We start from the raw sequence: 22,132 nt of genomic DNA, 5'->3' as shown, positions 1-22,132 counted from the left end.
CTGATTTTCTAAATGTGGTAACCCAATCATAAGTATGAAATATGATTTCTGAGCTAACTGTTCACCGCTGGTTCCTGCTTGACCTCTGACAAGAGAAGTGTCACCCTGTAGCCACAAAGAGGGGTACAACACCATATAAAGAGGAGTATTGATTTTAAGCCATGTTGTATAGACTGTCCAATGCTACATTCCAGGATTATAATCAAGCTCCTAGAAAAACTATGAGAATGTGTTTATAACTCACTTCATACCAATTAGCCACATAATTAGGTTGCTTAACAAATGTATTTTGAATATACTCAGCCAAAAGAAGCTGCAGTGCTTGATAGACAGTAGAGTAGCACGTCTGAGCTTTACTATATACACCTACGGATCTTGCTCTAATGCGCATTGTTTCATTGGGCCTGAAATGCTGGGGTGGTGTCTGCAATTCCCATTTCTAACAAGCTCCCAGGTGCTGCTGATGCTGTATGTCTTCAGACAGTGCACCGAGTAGTAAGGCTACAGAGAATGATGTTCTAGGGGTGGCACAAATCTACCCTTTCTTTAATTAAACAAGCACATGATTTTTCTTGGAATATCTGGGATAAATGGTTCCCACAAAGCAGACAATCCAGTACGAGCCAGCTGAGAGAATATAAATGGGGAAAACTACAGAGAGATACGTGCTCAGATAGCTAATCTGGAATTTGAATTTTGAATTTCACTTTTCAGCTAAACTGGAATTAGCTAAAGCTATAAGCTCCTAAAGGCAGAGACTCTTATATTACTCTTCAGAACTCAGTGCTCAGCATAGTGCCTGGTACATGCCTGCTGATTGATGCTCAGTAAATATTCCTTGAGGGAACACGTGATTGGAGGCATTGTCTGAACTAGGAATGAAGGAACATACAGTAACAAAGAGAAGATGCTTTCCTAAATCCCCAGGAAGCTGGCTGGCCTGTTATTTCAATTTCACTCTTACTTAAAATAACCTAAGCCTTGGTGCCTGGGTGGCTCAGTTCTGCTAGGGTCATGATCTCACAGTTTGTGTGTTTGGGCCCTGCATTGGGCTTGCTGCTGTCAGCACAGAGCCCACTTCAGATCTTCTGTTCCCCTTTGTCTCAGTCTCTCCCCTGCTAACACACTCATGTTCAAAAATAAATAAAAAGTTAAAAATTAAAACAAAAATAAAATAAAATAACCTGAGCCAACAGTTGTCAATAGCTCATGACTGTTTTTCTCACCTGTTATCAAGTCTTCCATAGTATTTTCCTCAATGACCTCAGAGATCTCTGGGGCCTCAGGGCTGCTGGAAACCACCAGCCCATGGATGTTGCCCAAGGTGATGTCATCCTCATAACCCTCTCCCACCAGGTGGATGTTCGTCTCCTCATACTGATTATTGATCACTGACAAGTGGATGGTGCCTGTCATTCGCCCAACCTTTTGGGACTGGAAAATGACATCAAACCCAGTTGTGTCTCCAGGAAGAACAACCAGGGAGGCCGTATGAGCTTTCTTTTCTGCAAAGAGGAGAGAGAGACATGAGATTTAGAACCAGTTTAAAAGAAGATGTAACCATAAAGATCCTGACGCAAGAGAGGGCAGTTCTAGTGTGGGGATAAGCCTTACCTACAGAGGCTATTGGTGAGAAGACTGGGCATCCTACTCTGGCTGGGACCTCATCAGTTCCCTAACAGAACAGCTTCTAGGACCCACTGCCCTCTGGAAGTTATACTCCCCCTACCTACCTTTGGCATTTGGTTTGTTTTCCTCTGTGATATAGATGTAGGAGGTGGTGGGCCACCCTTTCAGGGAGAAGACTCCTAGTTGGTCCCTCAGGTCAACATGCAGCTGGCAGAAGGAAAGCAAGATTGAGTGTTAAGCTTATAGGTTGCTCATGGGTTTTCAGTCTGGATTGAGATATTGTACATTTAGTCATTGTGCCTAGTGGTCATGGTTTTGAGTTTTCTTTTTTTTAAAAGGGAGATAAAATAAATATTAGACCTGGGGAGGAAAAATGAAAGTTTGGTTCAGCCCTTATTATCCAAGTAAGGAACTGGAGGTCCAGAGAATATAGGTGACTTTCCAGATTACCCAAATAAGTAGTATCAAAATGGGGTTGCCAAGGCCTCTGCTACTGACAGGGGCAGCTGTAAAATATACACAAGACTAATAAAATGGAAATGAATACTTGTCATTCTATGAAGGCTTACATGAATGTTCATTCCTAAAAATCAGTATCTCCCATGAACTAATGCATTTGTTGCCTGAGAATGTCATATTGAGCAGCCCACCAAGATAAGAAGAAAACCAAAGTGGGCTTCTGATTTACTTGGATAAAAAGGATGTTTTCTAGACCACTGGAAGAAGCATACCTGATTAAAAAACTAAAGCCATATATCTGATTTTGGTTATGAAAAATCAATATACAATTTTAGAAGATAGTAATGCTGTGTTTACCATCATAAACACAATTGAACAATATAAGAAATGAGGTAAAAAGAAGAAAAATAGTGACACTACATAGGAAGCTTCTGAGATTAAAAAATGTAATTGTATGTATAGATATAATTTTAGTAAGAAACTATATGGAGGAGTTATATGGGAAAAAATGGACATAAAAAGATCTAGGTAAATGGATGGGAATTCTAAATGTCGTTCCTGGTAGAAACCCTAAATTCTTCCTGAATAATTCATAGGATTCCCAATTGGATTTTTTGAGTAACATTATAAAATGATGTCTAAAGTTCATCTGAAAGACTAGATATGGAAAAACTGTTAAGAAAAATTAGAAAAATGGGGAGTGGGTGAGCAGGAATTTATTGAACTAGATGCTAGAATGTTTTATAAAGCCACAACAATAGAAATAATGCAAGATAATGGTAAACTAGGTAATGTGGGCTCAAAACAACAACAAAAAATAAGACAACAAGTACAATAAGTTTTTTAAAGCATCACAGCGCTGGGAAGATAATGAAGAATAACCAGACGAAGATCTGGAGAGCATGGGAATTCAGAGAGGCCAGCCTAAATTTCTGGACTGTTTTTGACCTGGAATGTTTGCCAGTCAGCAAAAGGTATCTGGGAGGCTGAGCTGTGCTTTTGATAACCTGTTGGTGCTAAGAGGGCAAAAGTCTGATGAAAGGTGGGGTGTTTTCTTTGTAGTAGATTGGGACTCCAAAGGACTGCCTGATAGTACTAAAGAAAGACTGGATATAAACCAGGTCTCCCAATGGCAACAATCCTGCTCTGAGTCATATACATAATCCAGAAAATCTCAAGCCCTAAAACCAGCTTTCTCATGTCCCAAAGTACCTGGCAGAAGTAAATGAAAATTGTCTCTGAAGAAAAGTAACATAATCCTTAGTCTTATTATGTCTAAATAACTTTTCAATACTCAACACATGACTGAAGATAACCAGGCACATGAGGAGAAAGGACAACATGGGCAAAAATGAGCAGAAATAGCAGATATCAGAAACAGACCCACAGGGACTTCAGATTTTGGAATTATCAGGTACATATGGCAAAATAGTTGTGATCACTATGTTCAAGAAATAAAGCCGAGTCTGACAATTTTGGCACAAAACTAGAACTCTTAAAAACTGATTATGTGTATTTAAAAAGCAGCCTAAATAGAAATTCTAGAACTGAAAGATATACTAACTTAAGAACTTAATGGAAGGTTTAATAGTGAATTAGACACAGCTAAAGAGAGAGTTAAAGAGCTGAAGACATGTCCCAAGAAATTATGCAGAAGGGAGCCCAGAGAAAAATGGATAGAAAATGAGCACTGGGTGTTATATGGAAACCAACTTGACAATAAACTATTAGGAAAAAAGAAAAGAAAATGCAATGAGGTTGTGAGAGCTATGGGATACAACGGGAAGGTTTTCCATACATGTAAATGGCCTCCTGGAAGGAGAGATGAGACAGAATGGAATAGAAGCCATAATTTTAGACATGTCTAGGAATTTCCCAAGACTGATTTAAGATATTAGTTGCAGAGTCAAAAAGCCTGGTGAATTCCAAGAAGGATAAATGACACATCATAGCGAAACTGCCAAAAACAAATACAAAGTGAAATACAAAGCCAGAGGAAAAAGATTGCTTGAAGAGAACATTTTAGCTTAGAGGTGACATCCCATCAGTAACAGTGGAAATGAGAATACACTGGAATAATAGCTCTTATTTGCTGGAAGAAAGCAACTGCTGACACAGAGTTCTATAGCCAGTAAAGATCACATTAAAAATGAAGAAGAAATGGAAATTCTCAAACACAAAGTGAGAGAATTCACCACACTAACAGACCTGCAGGGCATTTCTTCAGCAGGTAGGCAAAGGATCTCAGATGGAAAGTTGCATATGCAGGAGTAAAGAGCAATAAAAAAGATAACTATGTGGATAAATCTAAATGAGCCTTAACTTTAGAAACAACAAAACCCAACAATTACAGTAATAACATCTTGTAGGTTTATGTTATGCTGAGCGAAATAAGTCAGGCAGAGAAGGACAAATATCATATGTGTGCACGTATAGGAGGACTAGGAGGAACTTAACAGAGGACCAATCGGGAGAAGAAGGGGGGAAATGGTGGGGGAAAGGGAGAGAGGCAAACCATGAGAGACTCTTGAATGCTGACAAAAACTGAGGACTGATGGATGTGGGGGGGAGGGGGGGATGGGCATGGAGGAGGGCACTTGTGGGGATGAGCACTGGGTGTTATGTGGAAACTAATTTGACAATAAACTATTTGTAAAAAAAAAAAAAAATAACATCTTGTAGGTTTAAAGTATAGAGCGAATCCAAAGCCTCCCACAAGTTGTCCCTACACTTTTTTTTTTTTTTTTTTTTGCTTCTGTGCCTTTGTCTTTTCAGTTTTTTCCCATCTGGGATGCACTCACTGCCATACCTCTTCCTGAAACCTAGCTATCTTTCAATGCTCAGCTTTCATGTCATTTTATAGTGAAATTTTCTTTGATTCCCCTAGATGGGAGTAGATCATTTTCAAAAGTCCTATGGTTCTTTGTAGGACACTTACACAATTTATCATTTTTTAAAAACAAAAACATAAATTTGATTGCTGAATTAAAAGCCCCTTCAGATGTTGAATCTCTCACCCCTAATGAGGTTTCTTTAGTTTCTTCCTTATTAAAAATGCAATGTTCATTACAGAAAAAAAGTGAAGAGTAAAGAAGACACCAAGAACACCCATAATCCTATCCACTCAGATTAGGGTATATCATTGCACACTGCTTCACACAGAAACTATCAGTGTGTCGTGTAATCTGCTTTCCTACACTCCTTGAGGGCAGACACCAAGGTGGCTTGGCTCTGCATGTCTCACGTCTTATACAGATTAACATATGAGGAACATCAAAGAAGACTTCATAGATCAGGAATGGCAGAGACTTCAACATCAGAAGCCTTGCTTCTGAATCATTCTTTTCCCTTTCCATCCCATACTTCACCTCCAGCGGTACCTGGGCAGGGATGGTGCCATTGTTCTTGAGGATGAGAGGCAGCTTCTCTGACTGACCAAGCAGAAGCCTCTTAAAGAGGAGCAAGGGGTTTCCATACTGGTTGTAGAGAACTGGCCGCACTACTGTCACCCGCGGGAGGTTCCCTTCCCCGACGATATCAAACACAAGGCTTCGGTTCTTGGTCAGAATGCTGCAGGGAACAGTAACATGGAGGCCTGTCAGCCTGGCATGCCAGGAAGGACATTTCATAGAGGGTGTGGCCTGGAGCACTGCTGTAGGAGAGGGAGCTGGGGAGCTGGTACCTAGGCAAGCCATCCAAGGTAGCCTCGAAGATACACTGGTAGGTCTGCATGGTCTGCGGGGTGAAGGTCACCGTGGCAAAGGCATGTGAGTGGCTGGCAACACACATCTTACTGGGTTCCACATCAAAAATGTCAACAATTCGGGCAATGAGCTGAGGAGGAAGAGCAAGGATCAGGGTGTGTTAGCTACTTTGCATCAAATAAGACTTACATCTTATGTCTACTGCCCTTGCTGTGAAATCTTCCTCACCTAAACTCTATGGTAGATATGCTCCATCCATTTCCTACATAGTCATGCCCCTGGAAAGAGCAGCCTAGATACTCTGGGACGCAGTCCTGAGCAATAACTAGCTAGACTTGGCTAGACCTATATGATATATGACTCAAACAGATGAATTAAACCAGATCTCAGATAGCACCCCCTGCCCCTGACATTTTTCTTTCTCTCTCTCAAACAAGTTAAGATGCCAAGAGATCACTGGTGGTTGCTGATGTGGAGCTGAATTGGAAGCCAGACTAGAGAATAGAATAATGGAGACACATTGAGTGAGTGGCATGTGGCCATTGAAAGATAGACACAGCTTCTGCTGGTCTTCTATAAGTTGGTCTAGTAGCCATAGAGCTTGGGCTACAGGGTGTGCTCTGACCTTGGTCTGACATCTCTGATTTACTGAAGCAAACCTTGCTTGTTTGGGCTATCCTGGGTTGGTTTCTGCTCCTTTCAACTCCAAGAGCTTTAGCTAGAACAACTTCCCACAGCACTTTATCTGTTCCATCTTGAGGCAGTGTTTTGGGAAGACTGAAGGGACTGCAGGGACCCCTGGCAAGGCCTCAAAAGGATTTTTTTATTCTTAAGGATATAAAGTGGGATTCAAGACTATTTCCTCTTATTTTTAAGCTGAGGGCACTAAGGCTTCTTTGCTTTTTTCAAGGGATAGTATACAAATTAGGGAAGAGGAGAATATGTCTGCAAATCCCCTGTTACAACCTATCTTTTAGAAATAAGGTTTGCTCACTTTTTATGTTTTTAGTGTGGAATAGAAAGGAAGCTTCCCCTTCACGTCTAAAAAAAAGAACAGAAAGTAATGACTGGATGTCATCAGGGCCTGAGAGAAGTCATAAAAGGGATGAGATAGCCTTTCAAAGCCTAACCGTCTGTGGTGACAGTCCCCTGGGAAAGCACACACTCTTCTCCGCTCTAGGCTAGGCCACCCCTTGAGTGATCTCCCTGGTCACCATCAGCCATGTGAACATTGCCAGCTCTGGTCACAAGGACTGCCTGGGCCAAGATTTCACCTTGGGTGGAGAATGAAAGGAGCTGAGGTGAGACAAGACAGTATTTGAAGCATACCTGATTGACTATTGACTAAGCCCTCTCTCTTTGTATCCTGAATATTCTGTTCCATTGCGAGGAAAAAGGATCTCAGTATGGTCTGACTCAGAGAGGAAGGGAGTTTCAAATCTACAGGCCCTGAGATGGGCATTTATTATTCACCTTGTAAGTGCATGAAGCTTGGCTGTAAACCTAGCCCTGTATCCCTAAGTTTCATTTTCCTAACTATAAAATGAGGATAATAATACAAAGTCTGATAATATAAATTTTCTGTTAGGATGAAATGAGGCAATAAATGTAAATACTTTAACACAGTGCCTAACATGCAGCAGGGGTTAACAATAGTTCATCACTTCACCTTACCCTTATAACCTGACATCCCCCTAATCCTCCTTACCAGACAAATGTGCAACCCAAGGCAGCCTGCCTGAGCTGGCACTCATCTTTGGCTCTCCTCACAATGCCTCATCTATTATAGGCATAGGTGGCTGTTCGATGGATGAGAGAGTTGCTCATCGGTGTGTACCATTTTAAAACCCAGAGGAAGCACCCACTGGGATAAATGTATAGCTCTTGGCCTAGGGAAAAACTGCCCAGTTATTTCATATGACTTCCAGCAGGGCGTGAGAGCCAGATAATCCCCACTCATGTCTAGAGGCTCTAGAGCAGGGTTTCCAAGAGTTCTTTCCATGGCTTCCTGCCAGCTCCAGGTCAGGGCCATTTGGAGCTGCTTACCTTGTTGGAGATGGGCTTAACTACAATGTTCACATCACAGGCGATCTTTCCCACATTGCTGATCTTGAACCGAGCCTTGGCCTGATGACCCACCAGGACGTTGCAGAAAATGAACTTGTTCTCATCCTCCACAAACAGCCCCCCACTCTCTATGGTCTGTAGGACATTGAGCAGGTTAGCGCTGCTACAGATCTTGTGCTCCTCAAATATCAAGGCATTGTTGTCAGTCACGAAGGCTAGGAGTGGAAGGAAGAATGAGAAACGAGGCCTGATAGCCTGGTCCCTGCTTTATGTAATTCTAATTTGAAGATTTGATTCTGATGGGGGACAATCATAAGAGGGGAGGTAGGGGAATTCACATAAGAGGGTGGGAGTGACAACACAAATTCTATCTTCTCTTTCTTTTTTGTACTGCTCTTGCTGGTTGTCAGACCACAACCATATTTTCCTCCCAGCAGTAAGGAGAGGTTAGTCCCAGGATCCTGAGGTGGACTTAGGAAAGAAAGGGGACATTTGGCCTACATTGGTGCAAGGCTGCAGGGAGTCTATAGCAAAGCAAGAGGAGTTCTCTCTGTGCTTCACCTGAATCTTGCTGAGTTAAAGTGATAGTGTGCACAGTCATTGAACATTGTTCTTTGTGCGTTTCTTGCCCACAGGGAAGGGCCAGGCCATGAGCGGAATTCAGTGTTCCTGGGTCCTGTGCCATATCCCATTACACCATGATTCTCAGATAATACTATTCACCTGAGAATCCTGGACCAAACTCAGGAAGACTAAGAGTTTAAAGCTGCACATCTGTGCATGCCTTATAAATCTTTAAGGAAAAATATAGCTGAAGACACCAGAGGAAGTTCTAAGGACCCAGAGGAAGCAGTTCAGCCATATCTGCTCAATATTTGCATGGTTGGTGGAGGGGAAGGCCTTTTAAGGGGGTGCTACCCAATTTGAGTGCCCAGTACCTGGTAAACAGGCTTCTGCCAACAGGCTGTAAGGAATACCAGCAGGCTGATCTCTTGGGTCTCGGTCAGATATATCGATAGCTATGAATTCCTCACACCTTCCCACAGGGTCAGCTACGCAGTCGACAGTGATAACCTGCATTCCTCCGGAAGGGATGGAGCCGAACCCAGGGTACACGGTAAACATGCCATGGGTGAAGCGAGCCTGCAGGAAAGGTTGAGAGGGTGAGAGAGGCGGGGTGACAGAATCTGAGCCCTTCCACCAGAGTTGTGAGATGGTGTCAGGAGGGCCTGGTGGGGCCTCTCCCCACAGGCTCTCTCTGAGCCCCAGCTTTCTGCTGGAGGCAGGCAGGGGCCTGGGGAATCTTCAGTGATGGGTTCTCTCAGTGCTTCCTTCTATGCACATTCCTTATGACCAATCATGACTGAGTGGGAGCCTAAGGGAACAGACGTATTCCACTTGGTACAACTTTTACCAAGATGGGAATTTGCTGGCAGAGGGGTGCAGACAGAGCAGTGGTTAAGGTTATAGACTTTTGAGTCAGATAATCATGAGTTTGAATCCTACCCCTCCTGTAATCTGTCTGACCTTGGACAAGTGATTCTCTGAGTCTCAACTTATCCATGAAATGGGGCTAAAACCCCTACTTTGAGTCACTGGAGGCTTCAATGAAAAAAATGTGTGTGATGAACTTAACATAGAATCTGAAACCAAATTACTGCTCAAAAACTGGGATATTATAATGCACTCCTCTGGTTCTTAGGAGTTTCCTTCCTCTTCTTCACCCCTATCCAGCTTCATCGAGATGTAACTGACATATAACATTGTATAAGTTTAAGGTGTACAATGAGCTGATTTGATACTGGTATATACTGCAAACTGATTACCACAATAAGGTTAGCTAACACATCCATCAGCTCACATAATTGCCATTTTTCTGTGTGATGAGAACCTTTAAGATCTACTCTCTTAGCAACTTCCAAGTGTACAATACAGTACTGTTAATTAGAGTCACCATGCACATGTTAGATTCCCAGAACTTATTCATCTTATAACTGGAAGTTTGTACCCTTTTTAAATTTTTAAAAAAATTTTAAATTTCTTTTTTTAAAAAATTTATTTCTGAGAGACACAGACAATGTGAGCAGGGTAGGATCAGATAGAGAGGGAGATACAGAATCTAAAGCAGGCTCCAGGCTCTGAGCTAGCTGTCAGGAGAGCCTGATGCGGGGCTCAAACCCATGAACTGTGAGATCATGACCTGAGCCAAAGTCAGACGCTTACCCGACTGAGCCACCCAGGCACCCCAAGGAAGTTTGTACCCTTTGACCAACATCTCTCCAATCCCCCCACCACTATAATCTAGGATAATCTCCTCATTTCAATGTTCTTAATATAATCATATCAACAAAGTTGATCATCTATCATTAGGGAAATGCAAATAAAAATCACAATGAGATATCACCTCATGCCTATAAGAATGGCCATTATCAAAATCAGTATTGTGCAATGTTGGTGGGAATATAAATTGTTGAGAAGGAGAAGGTTTGGATAATAAGAACATGGTTGAGTGCTGTCACAAAGGAGCAAGATCAGACTGAGGGCAGAGAACAGGTGAAATGGGTGGACTTGAGATTAGCAAGCTGTAAGAAAGGGAAGTGGCGGTCAGAGAAAGGAATCTTAGAAATCAAGAGTTCAGAAGCATCTCAGTTTCTTTGGTGTGAGATCCAGGGTGTGACCTTGAGAGTGAGCTGCCAAGGTGGAAGAGAGGACAAGGTGATTGGAATTGAAAAGTAAGGTATTGGAGACAGACTTCCCACCAAAGGGAAAGAAGATACACTAGGTGAAGAAGACCAAACAAACAAACAAAAAACCAACCCCAAACATATATCTATTAGAAGGGATGAGAGTTATAGAAACATACGTAGAAAAATATTATATATGTTAATTAAATAAAAGGCTTCTGCTGAAAAGGAAAGTACTTGAGAAGACATAAAAACCAGCATGTAGAAAATTCAATCCAAATGTAATCAATAATTACTGGTGTCCACCTAGTGCAGAGTACCTACTTTCTCTTATTTTTGCCTTCAATGCACAAGTGGTGGATGGAGCTGCAGCCTTCATCTTGGAACCATGAAGAAAAATTCAAGAGAATTTCAAACATCAAAGAATCTCTAACAATACAAGCAACTATCTACCTTATTTAAACATATCCTATCTATTTAGACCACTAATGTTGGATTTTCTGTTACTTGCAGGTGAACACAATCCTACCTGAGTTAAGTCTTTCTCCTCTATGAAGCCTTCAGTGACTTTTAACACCAACCAGGAACAGTAGGTCTTTATTCCTTCATCCTTCTGGAGCCTCACCCTCCACACACAACTCAATTATAGAATTTGCCATGTTGCTGGTCAATTGCTTATTCACCCTCCTCCTTTTATAAGTATCTAAAATATTTCCTCTATATCCATTTAGAACCATATTAGACAGATTTATAACTTTTAAAATAACCTTTGTGTTAATTGATAAACATTACTTAGAAAACTCAAGAGGAGAAGGGAAATCTAACCAATTTACACATATAATTGCTTGCCACATTTTTGCTTTGTTCTTAATGTTCCATAATTTCTTCATTTATTATTTATTTTCTGTTAAAAGAAATTCCTTCAGTCATTCTTTTAGGAGAGACCTGCTGAAAACAAATTATTTTAATTTTCCTTCACTTGAGAATGTTTTACTTTTCCATTCATTTCTGAGGCATATGTTTGCTGGATATAAGTTTCTGGCTTCACAATCATTTGCTTTCTGTACTTGTAAAATGTTGTGCCACTTTCTTCTGGCTCCTATGATTTTGATAAGAAAATCTGCTGTCATTCAGACAGTTTCCTCCTATATGTAAGGTGTCATTCCTCTTTCACTGCTTTCAAGATTTAAAAAAAAAGTAAAGAAAGTTTATTTTTAAATAATCACTATGCCCAATATGAAGCTCAAACTCACAGCCCTAAGATCAAGCGTTGCATGCTCTGCCAACTGAGCCAGCCAGGTGCTCCTGCTTTCTAGATTTTCTGTCTTTAGTTTCTAGAAGTTTGACTATGATGAAGTTGGTATGTATTTATTTAGGTTTGTCCTATTTGGGATTTGCCTAGATACTTGAATATACAGGCTTACATCTGCTAAATTTGAAAAGTTTCACTCATCATATCTTTGAGTACCTTTTCAGCCCAATCCTTTTTTTTTTTTTTTAAATTTCTGAGAGAGAGAGAGGCAGTGTGAACAGGGGAGAGTCAGAGAGAGAGGGAGACACAAAATTGGAAGCAGGCTCCAGGCTCCGAGTTAGCTGTCAGCACAGAGCCCGATGATGGGCTTGAACCTATAAGCTGTGAGATCATGACCAGAACCAAAGTTGGAGGTTTAACCGACTGAGCCACCCAGGCGCCCCAGCCCAACCCTATTTCTTATCTCTTTCTGGAACTTTGATAAAAAGGATATTAGATTTTTTGTTAGAGTTCCACAGTTCCCTCAGGGTCTGTTCTTTTTTTTTATTCATTAGACCCAAATAGGCTTTCAATAGACTCAAAACAGAGTCTATTTTCTCTCTTGTTTAGACTGGGCAGAAAAATGGCCTGGCCTATCAAGGATATCCACATCCTAATCCCTGGAACCTGTATATATGTTACCTTACACGGAGAAAAACTCTGTTGATGTGATTAAATTAAGAATCTTGAGATGGGGAGATTATCCTGTTTTATCTTGGGACCAATGTAATCATAAGGACCCTCAGATATGGAAGAAGCAGGCCTAAGAGAGTTAGAGGGCAATGTGACTAGGGAAGAAGCTGGAGTCATGTGATGTGAGAAGGACTTGATCCACTATAGATGGTTTTGAAGATGGAGAAAGGAAATTATGAACCATGAAAGGCAAGTGTGTGTCCTCTAGAAGGTGGAAAAGGTGAAGAAATGGATTCATTTCCAAAGTCTCCAGAAAAGAATCCAGCTTTGCAAATACCTTGACTTTAGCCCAGTGAGACCTATGTCAACCTTCTGACTTACAGAAGTATAAGATAAAATTTGTACTGTCTTAAACCACTAAGTTTTAAGTAATTTGTTATGAGAGCAATAGGAAAGAGATACAGGAATTTCTATTGTTTTGTCTTCAAGTTCACTGGTTCTTTCCTATGTTCTCTCCATTCTATTGTTGAACCCACCAACTGAGTTTTAACTTTTGGTTATTTTTTCAGTACCAAAGTTTTGATTTGGTTCTTCATGTCTTCTCTTCCTTTGCTAAGACTTAATATGTTTTCATTTGTTCCAAACATGTTTATAATTGCTCTTTGAAGCATTTTTATGTTGGCTACTTTATCATCTTTGTCAGGTAATTCTAATAGTTATTTCAGTGTTGACATCTATTAGTTTCAGATCTTCCTAGTTTTTGATATGATGAGTGATTTTCAGTTGAAACCTGGGAATTTTGGCTATGATGAGACTGGATCTTATTTAATTAAATCTTCTGCTTGAGCTAGCCTTCTCTGACACCACTCTGGAAGTGGGGGGGACTGGCTCATTACTTCCAGGTGAGGGTGGGGGCCCAGACCCCCCGCCCCTATCAGACTTCTTATAACTGCCAGACATGAGTGTCAGTTCCCATTTCCCACTAGTCCTAGACAGATACTTCCCTGGTGGGGAGGGGTAGGAGTGCCTTTTTATTGTTCTGCTGATGCCTTGGGGTAGGGAGGTCCATTGTGCGAAACAGGAGGGATGTCTCATTACCACTGGGTTGGGGTGGAAGTCAAGGCTCCCCAAGTGGTGTCTTTACTAATAAAAGGTACAGGTGGTAGGGGGTAATGAAAGCCCGACCTTCCTACTGGGGAATTCTTGAACACAACTCTGGCAGGGGATTGGGACATCTCATGACAGTCTGGATAAGGTGTAAGTCTAGGCTCCCCAATGGCCTTTGCTAGCAGGGGTCAGATATGGCCACAGATTTTTCTGTTGTTTGACTATAATATGTCTTTTTTTTTTTCTTTTTTTTTTTTTTTTTTATTGGGCTTCATGACCAGCATGGGGCCCAATGTGGGGCTCGAAGTCATGACTCTGAGATAAAGGCTTAAGCTGAGATCAAGAGTTGGATGCTTAACCAACTGAGCCACCCAGGTGCTTCCGTAATAGAAAAGTTATTTTGAAAGTTTTCTGTCTTTCCAGGCTGCTCTTTTCCTGGTCCTTTGGCTAGTGGGAGCAGGTTTTTGTTGGAGCTTTTTGGTTTGTGTTAGTTGATGTTTCTGGATTGCTGGCTCATTTTGCACTCAGTTTTAGATAGATGTAAACAGGAAACTCAGGGAACTCACCATTGTGATGTTTGTTAGGTCCCAAGGACCCTAGGTAGCTGATTTTTTTTTTCTCCTCACCTTTTGGTCTTCTATGTTTGTTTTGTACACAATGCAAAGTGTTTTTAGTTGTACTCAGTTGGGCAGAATAAAGAAAAGTATATTTATTTCATCTTATTAGGTAAGTCTTAAAATCTGCTTTCATTTAAGTCTGTCCAAATAGGTTTCTGTTTTTTATAAACAAATAATTCTTGATTAGAATATATATGAGAAGATGAAACTTAATTTTAAGGCAATGAGGAGCCAATGACGGTTTTAAAACAAGAGAGGATATCTACATTAAAAGTGAACATCTTGCTTTAAAAGGAAAGTAATATTTCTTTTTAAAAGAAATTTTTTAATATTCATTTATTTTTGAGAGAGACACGGAGTGCAAGGAGGGTGGGGCAGAGAGAGAAGGAGACAGAATCCGAAGCAGGCTCCAGGCTCTGAGCTGTCAGCACAGAGCCCCACATGGGGCTCAAACCCACGAACCGCAAGATCATGACCTGAGCAGAAGTTGGACATTTAACCGGCTGAGCCACCCAGGTGCCCCGAAAGTAATATTTCAATATAACTAGAATTCCTGCCACCTTAGGTTCATTCAATCCTACTAGCCTAGGGAGGTATTTGTTGCAAGAATTAGACAGGAAGCAACTAGTTGGGAGGCAGCCTTACAGGATTTCTGTGACAAGGAAAAGGGTGCTCACCTGGTTTGTGACGTTTACATCTTTCTGAACAGAATCAGAGAACTTGGTTGCTTTGGAAGGGCCTGTCTTGTAGAAGCTTTCCCGGGATCTTGCATGTCTAACATGGCTGGTTCTGGTTAAAGAATCAGGAGTATACCCTTAGGTCAGGGTGGTGATATTCAGTACCATTTGTCTAATAACTGTAAGCTCCCTTGTCCTAAGAATGTGAGGAGGCAGCCAAAGGGGCATCTGGGGGCATCACCCTATTTATCACTAGCCAACCTCACTGAACAACTGTAAGAAAATTATATAGTAATTGTACTTATTCACTATGATTCACAAGGACATGAACATTACTACAAGAAAATAATAATTTTTAAATGTTTACTTGACTTTACTGGAAAGCAGTGTGTGAAAATTATTTATGGAAAATCATTTGTGGAAAAATCTTGATCTTACTTAAAAACAAGAAATGTCAAATAGACTTAAATTCTGTCCCTTTTCTTCATATTTATAGACATGGTGCTTTTAAACTGAGTTTAAGCAATAGCTCAAATACAGGTTTTTGGCTGCTGTTCACTTCATTTGAAGCTAGTATGTCCATTAATTAGTTTGTCTAGACAACAGTTAACCTACAATGTCAAATGTATTTGAGGTGTAATCTTAAAACTTTTGAGAACTTTATATAATTTGAGCATTCACTTGCATAATGACCAGAACAACAAAAGTTCAACCCCCTTTGAGTGTTTTGCATTAAATTTGTACACATTTAAATGAAAACAGATTAAAATTGAAAACACTGTATGTTAACTAGAGTTTAAATAAAAAACATTTTAAAGCAAAATACAGTTACATCATAATACCTGTCACAGGTATTAAATTATTGTTAAAATAAATGATAAAAAATTAAGTTGAAATTAAATTTGGAAGAAAGAGACTAAATAAGCTTAATACATTTCTCAATACATTCAAACTTAGGTAAAATGGAAGAATATATTTACAAAAATACAAAATAATAACAAACAATAGATGTCTGAAAAAATAAAATGATTACCTGTAAAGTCCATTTTAAATTAATAATTAATTAATTTGGGAGTCAATTAATTAATTAGTCAAGACAAAGTGCCTTGAGAATTGGTAAAGCTATTCTTAATTTGCCAAAAAAGATGATCATCAAATAAAAGACAAAAGCACTCAAAAAGGTGGATTGTTATAGTGAATTGATTAAGAGCTGCCTTTTGAAGAATAGAGTTTTGCCACTAGAACAGCTACTTAGTTTACTCTTGTTATACCAGATCTCAATGTGGAGAAGGTAAAAACAGTCCTGGTGGATTGAATGTGGCAGCATGTGTCTGTAGTCTGCATTTCTGGGGTACCTTTTGCCATCCCTCATGAAGCACAGCTATGATTTATTTTGATTTAGCTTGTAGTTATAATAGTCCCCCAACATCCTACAACGAAGAGGACACTGACTTACTGTGAGTCTTATAGCACATGAGAAGCACCAGGACAACAGACACAACCCCAAGCAGAAGACCTTACATCTGTTCAATCAAATTTATCTTAGATGTGACAGCTGTTAGAAAGCATATGATATCTGCAGTCTGAGATGTGGGTTCAGAACTGAGATCTACTAGTGATTTCTTGTATAATTAAAAAATTTTTTATAATGTTTTATTTATTTCTGAGAGAGAGAGAGAGAGAGAGAGACAGTGTGAGCAGGGGAGGGTCAGAGAGAAAGGGAGATACAGAATCTGAAGCAGGCTCCAGGCTCTGAGCTAGCTGTCAGCACAGAGTCCAACACGGGGCTCAAACCCACAAACCATGAGATTATGACCTGAGCCAAAGTCGGACGCTTAAACCGACTGAGCCACCCAGGCGCCCCTTGGATGAGCCACTTCTAAATCTTAGTGACCTCACTCCCATGTAAAAGGATTGGTGAATTTAATGTTTTGTTTATTTCTGAGGGAGATAGAGTGTGAGCAGGAGAGGGGCAGAGAGAGAGAGGAGCAGAGAGAGAGAGGAAGACATAGAATCTGAAGCAGGCTCCAGACTCTGAGCTGTCAGCACAGAGCCCAATAAGGAGGCTCAAACAAATGAACCATGAGATCATGACCCGAGAAGAAGTCAGACACTTAACCAACTGAACAACCCAGGCACCCCGGGGATTGGGTAAATTTAGATGAAATATATAAAAGCTCTTTGTAAAATATAATGTACTAATTCACCAGGGAATGGCATGAATTAAGTGAATACTTGTCTTACATTTTCTTTTGATGAATGGGGCTTTCCCCCGTCAGCCTATAAAGGGCGTACTTGAAGTCAGTAACACCTTGATTTTCTATGGTGAAGGTGATGCTTCTCCGAGTGCCACAGATCAAAGCCCCAAAGTTGATGACGGAAGAGGGGCTGATGTTATATTTGGAGTACACTGCATTCACAGAACACTTAATTGGGATGCTGGCAATGATTTCACCCCCTTCTGCGATATTGGGCTCAATAATCTAGAAGGGAGAAAGGAGTGGGAAGATGTCAGCCATTATGCTCCAGAATTCCCATGACTACTCCATTTTCTACTTTCATCATTGACATGAAGCGAATCTCATTCTTTTTTTCATTCTCTCTTTATTATTGCATTAATAGTATTAGCAAACACTAATATCACATTTACCATGTACCAGCCACGGACCAACATGGACCAACTTTATCTACTCCTTTACTTCCCTGATCTTCTTTTGTATTTGATGACTAAACTCAGCTCCTTTGGTGCTCCTCGAAGATCAGGGGCTACACTTCCTGTCTGGCACTCCAGATTCCTGATGACTTTGCACACCTCCCACCTGACCTACTCCTGCCTGCTAGCTAGGGACCAATCCTGGAGCATGTGTTAGATCATGTACTCTTCAAAATGAGTCCCACAATCCTGCCCCTAAATCCTCCCTTTGAGCTGTTCTACCTGACAGCGCAGAACTGGCTGGTACTCAATCTTTACTTCCTTTTTTGCACGAAATACCACTTGGACATTTGTGGGCTTTTCCATTGCGGTCAGTGAGCCTTTCTTGGGTACAAATGAGATCATGGAATTTACGCTGGTTGGCAAAATCCCTAAGGAGTCCACGGAAAAGCTGAAAGATAAGAATAAAAGATAAGTTTAAGTCATTATGGGGAATTCATGATACTAGAGAGGAGACTAGACTGTTGAGTGCCTGTCATGCCCCGGCCCTGCTAATGCACAGCGTCTAGAAGTGCCTACTGTGCTCTGTACTCTGACCACCCCTCCACAGCCAGGATGGACTAGGTCAGGGATTGGTATATGTAGCCTGAGGTCAAGAGGTGACTTTGTAGGATATCTTTGTCCAACAGAGACACTTGATGCTAGATAAGGATCAAATAAGTTAATTAATCTCTCTGTTGTTCTTCCTCCTCTCTCTGTGACTGTATGCAGCACATACAGAGAGAACAGTAATGCAGAAGCCCGGGGATCTAAGGAAGGAGAGAAAACAGGGGCAGAACCCATTTAACAGGTGTACTTGGAAAGGGAAGCCATGGCCCAATGGGGGTGAGGTGAGAAGCCACAGAAAGTGTCCGGCTCATGAGAATGGCAGAGGGACTGGAGTAGAAGCAAGGAACTTAGGCTGAGGCAGGACACCTGGAGTTGGTGTGGGGACCTTAATGTCACCCCCATGCTCTAGGAGGCCTGGTGGCTCCACTGCTGCTTACCTAGTACCTGAGCTTCCTCCCTTCCCCACACAGCCTTCCAGTGAATTTTGATCACCTGTTCCAACCTGAAGGTGACTGTTCCACGTAACCTCAAAGAGCAGACCTAAAGCCCCAATGATAACCTACAACAAAACTCACCAACGGGCAAGACTCCATTCAGCAGTAATCCCAAGGGGACAATGACTTTCTTTTAGCTTTTAACTATATTTACACTTCAATTTATGGGTCTAGTAATGGTAGCCCTGAGGGAGGACCTCTCTCATATCAGTCGTCAGCTGAAATGAAACTGTCACAAATATACTGAATTTCTTCTAAGTCAGCAGGGAGCGGGGGTGGGGGGTGGGGGCAGGGGGAGTCCTTTTATCAGCTGCGGTTTTTCTAGGGGCCAGATAATTGTTCAGAGAATAGATTGTAGACTGGCCACGGGTGCTGGCACTGTCCCCAAGGTTTGTGTGACCCTGCCTGAGTGACCTTCTCCCTTCCCCAACCCAGTACCACCCTTTCCTCTTTGAGAAATTTCAGATTTAGTGTTTCTTTCTTTCTTTCTTTCTTTCTTTCTTTCTTTCTTTCTTTCTTTCTTTCTTTCTTTCTTTTTTTAATGTTTATTTTTGAGAGAGCGACAGAGAGACAGAGAGCGAATGGGTAGGGGCAGAGAGAGAGAGGGAGACACAGAATCTGAAGCAGGCTCCAGGCTCTGAGCTGTCAGCACAGAGCCTGATGGGGGGCTCGAACCCACGAAGCCTTGAGATCATGGCCTGAGCTGCAGTTTGACGCATAACTGATTGAGCCACTCAGGCACCCTTCCTGTTTCATTTTTTAAAAATTTTTATTTATTTATTTTTAAAAACTTAAATACAAGTTAGTTAGCATAATAATGATTTCAGGAATAGGATTTAGTGAAATATCACCTACATATAACACCCAGTGCTCATCCCAACAAGTGTCCTCCTTAATGCCTGTTGCTCATTTAGCCCATCCCCCCACCCAACACTGCTCCAGCAACCCTCAGTTTGTTCTCTGTATTTAAGGATCTCTAATGGCTTATCTCCCTCTCTGTTTTTATATTATTTTTGCTTCCTCAAGAGAGGAGCACAAGCTGGAGATCTATTCCACCAGGCCACCATTTGGATTCTAGAAGATAGTGGTTCTTAAAATTAAAAAAGAAAATTGGAAAATCCCTTTTTTCACATGCAGTCTGAGGTGGAACGCCAACTTACAAGACAGATAGCAATGAGCTTGAGGCCAGGTCCCCATCTTCAGTCTTTCCCTCCACCCCCAGGACCTCCCCTCACCCTCACCTTGTACATCTTCCTTTCAAACCTCTCCCTCTTAGTCTCCCTCCCACTCTCAGACCCCTGTGGCTCTGGGTACATTCAGAGGGTCCCTGAAAAGCCACAGAGTGGAGAGCAGTGTGAAAATCTCTGCTCTCAGCGGTTGGGATTCCATTCACTTGAAGCTCGGGTGAGGCTCAAAGCAGATATAGTTCTTATGATTTCTGCAACCAAGGTTTTTTTTTTTTTTTTTATCTCCCAGACTGTACTTTTTTCCTTGTGAGTGGATGGGGACGACCATGTGCCTGATGGTTTCAGGTTACCTGAACATGATCTCATATTTTCCACGGTTCTTCAGCTGCAGGGGCTGCTTCACCTCTTCCATGACCTTCACAATCCCGAAATCAAGGCCTCCTTCAGCTCCTGCAGAGGCCAGGGACCAGGGTAGGGAGGGTGAGTGGATGGCACAGCTGGGGTGGGGGGGTGGGGGTGAGGGGAGATGGGGAGGGGTGTGGGTGAGATTCAGGGGAACTCCCTACTGAAGTTCACATGGAAAATCCATGGCAACAATTCAGAGGATTTGTTTTCTGAAAACACTGGCTAAAAATACCTCGAATAATTGAGTCTCATTCAAGAAACAATAGACACTGCTCTTGAGCCCAGTTCAAGTTGGGTGGCTCCCTCTGGCTTCCATCTTAGGACCACTGTCCTTCCTCTCATGCTTTCCATTAGCTAAAACTTATGCTATTAATTTTTTTTTTGCATCAGGTGTATAATATACATAGTTAGAATATTACACATAAATTTGTATACTTTTACTTAACATTGTGTCATAAACATGTCCCTACATAATTGAAAACTCATAAATGTGATCTTAATGGTTATATAATGTACCATGATAGGCTGTTCCATAATTTACAATATTATTTCTACAATAATAATATTCCATTCTTAATAGGCATTTAGGTTATTTCCAATCTTTCATTATTACAAATAATGCTGCAATAAATATCTTTGTACATAAGACTAATGACATGTAGGCAAACACGTGGCTCTCGTGTTCTATGAATCTTGCTGAGAAGGAGAACAGTCAGAAAAGGGAGGATTAATGGAGAATTGCATGCTAAAAGGGAGGGATCTAACCTGGGTGTTAGGGAAGTGAACTGGGAAGAATAATGGCCTATGCCCCTGGAAGGTATCCATGTGCTAATCCCTGGATTCTGCGAATATGCTAGTTTACATGTCAAAGGGGAATTATAGATGAAATTAAGATTGTTAATCATCTGACTTTAAAAAACAGAAAGGTCATGGGGTTTCTGGGTGGCTCTGTCAGTTGTGTCTGACTTTGGCTCAGGTCATGATCTTGTGGTTCATGAGTTCAAGCCGTCCATCGGGCTCTGTGCTGACAGCTCAGAACCTGAAGCCTGCTTCTAATTCTGTGTCTCCTTCTCTCTCTGTCCCTTCCCCATGTGCTCTGTCTCTTTCTCTCTCAAAAATAAATAAACATTAAAAAAAAAAAAAGAAGGAAAAAGAAAGGTCATCCTGGATTCTCTGGGTGGGCCCAATGTAATCACAAGCGTCCTTAAAGGTAGAAAAAGTAGATGGAATGGGGAGAGCTAGAGAGATGGTGGCATGAGAAGGACCTGGCCCAACATTGCTGGCTCTGTAGATGGAGTAAAAGGACCATGCCCCAAGGGATGCAGGCAGCTTCTAGAAGCTGGAAAAGGCAAGGAATTGGATTCTCCCTGAGAGCTTCCATATGAATGCAGCTCTGCTAACACCTTGATGTTAGCCCAGTTAGATCAGTTTTGGACTTCAGACCTACAGAACTGTAAGATGATAAGTTCGTATTGTTTTAAGCCACAGTGTTTCTGGTAATTTGTTATGGCAGTGATAGAAAACTAATACAGGTTGGAAGACAGGTTCTTACTCTAAGATCAGGTTCAGAAAAAAGCTCTGCAAACTTTCTAATAATGGCCACCCCTTGTAATCTCCCATTAGAGAAGTTAAGATTCATAGTAACGTTGCTAACATTACTCAGGGATTTGCATTAGTATTTATTGAAATTCTATGCTCTCCCCAACATCCACTTTCTTCTTGTATGTAAGAAATATACTAAGTAATGAATCATGGGACTCTACCCTCAAAACCAAGAGCATACTGTATACACTCTATGTTAGTCAACTTGACAATAAATCATATTAAAAAAAATACTTAGGTGGAAAAAAGAGCTACACTATCCGAGAAAGACAAATACCAAATGATTTCACTCATGTGGAATTTTAGAAACAAAA

The 22,132-nt window shown here is 41.2% G+C and overlaps 1 protein-coding gene across 1 annotated transcript in view; it reads right to left on the bottom strand.

The window, feature by feature from the left end:
* HYDIN (HYDIN axonemal central pair apparatus protein) overlaps window positions 1-22,132 on the bottom strand; it is a 346,043-nt gene that overhangs the window by 51,417 nt on the left and 272,494 nt on the right. Inside the window, exons 54-63 of the mRNA XM_039223564.1 lie at window positions 20,162-20,261; window positions 17,804-17,972; window positions 17,113-17,351; window positions 14,869-14,980; window positions 8,798-9,002; window positions 7,839-8,074; window positions 5,771-5,922; window positions 5,469-5,658; window positions 1,734-1,836; window positions 1,227-1,505 (exon numbers count right to left, since the gene is read on the bottom strand). Of these exons, the coding sequence (XP_039079495.1) occupies window positions 1,227-1,505; window positions 1,734-1,836; window positions 5,469-5,658; window positions 5,771-5,922; window positions 7,839-8,074; window positions 8,798-9,002; window positions 14,869-14,980; window positions 17,113-17,351; window positions 17,804-17,972; window positions 20,162-20,261 (1,785 nt within the window). The remainder of the gene's footprint in view (window positions 1-1,226; window positions 1,506-1,733; window positions 1,837-5,468; window positions 5,659-5,770; window positions 5,923-7,838; window positions 8,075-8,797; window positions 9,003-14,868; window positions 14,981-17,112; window positions 17,352-17,803; window positions 17,973-20,161; window positions 20,262-22,132) is intronic.

Source organism: Hyaena hyaena, unplaced genomic scaffold (assembly GCF_003009895.1).
Source record: "Hyaena hyaena isolate Hyena2069 unplaced genomic scaffold, ASM300989v1 scaffold_18, whole genome shotgun sequence".
Classification (NCBI taxonomy): Eukaryota; Metazoa; Chordata; class Mammalia; order Carnivora; family Hyaenidae; genus Hyaena; species Hyaena hyaena.
This window is presented reverse-complemented; position numbering and strand designations above follow the sequence as displayed.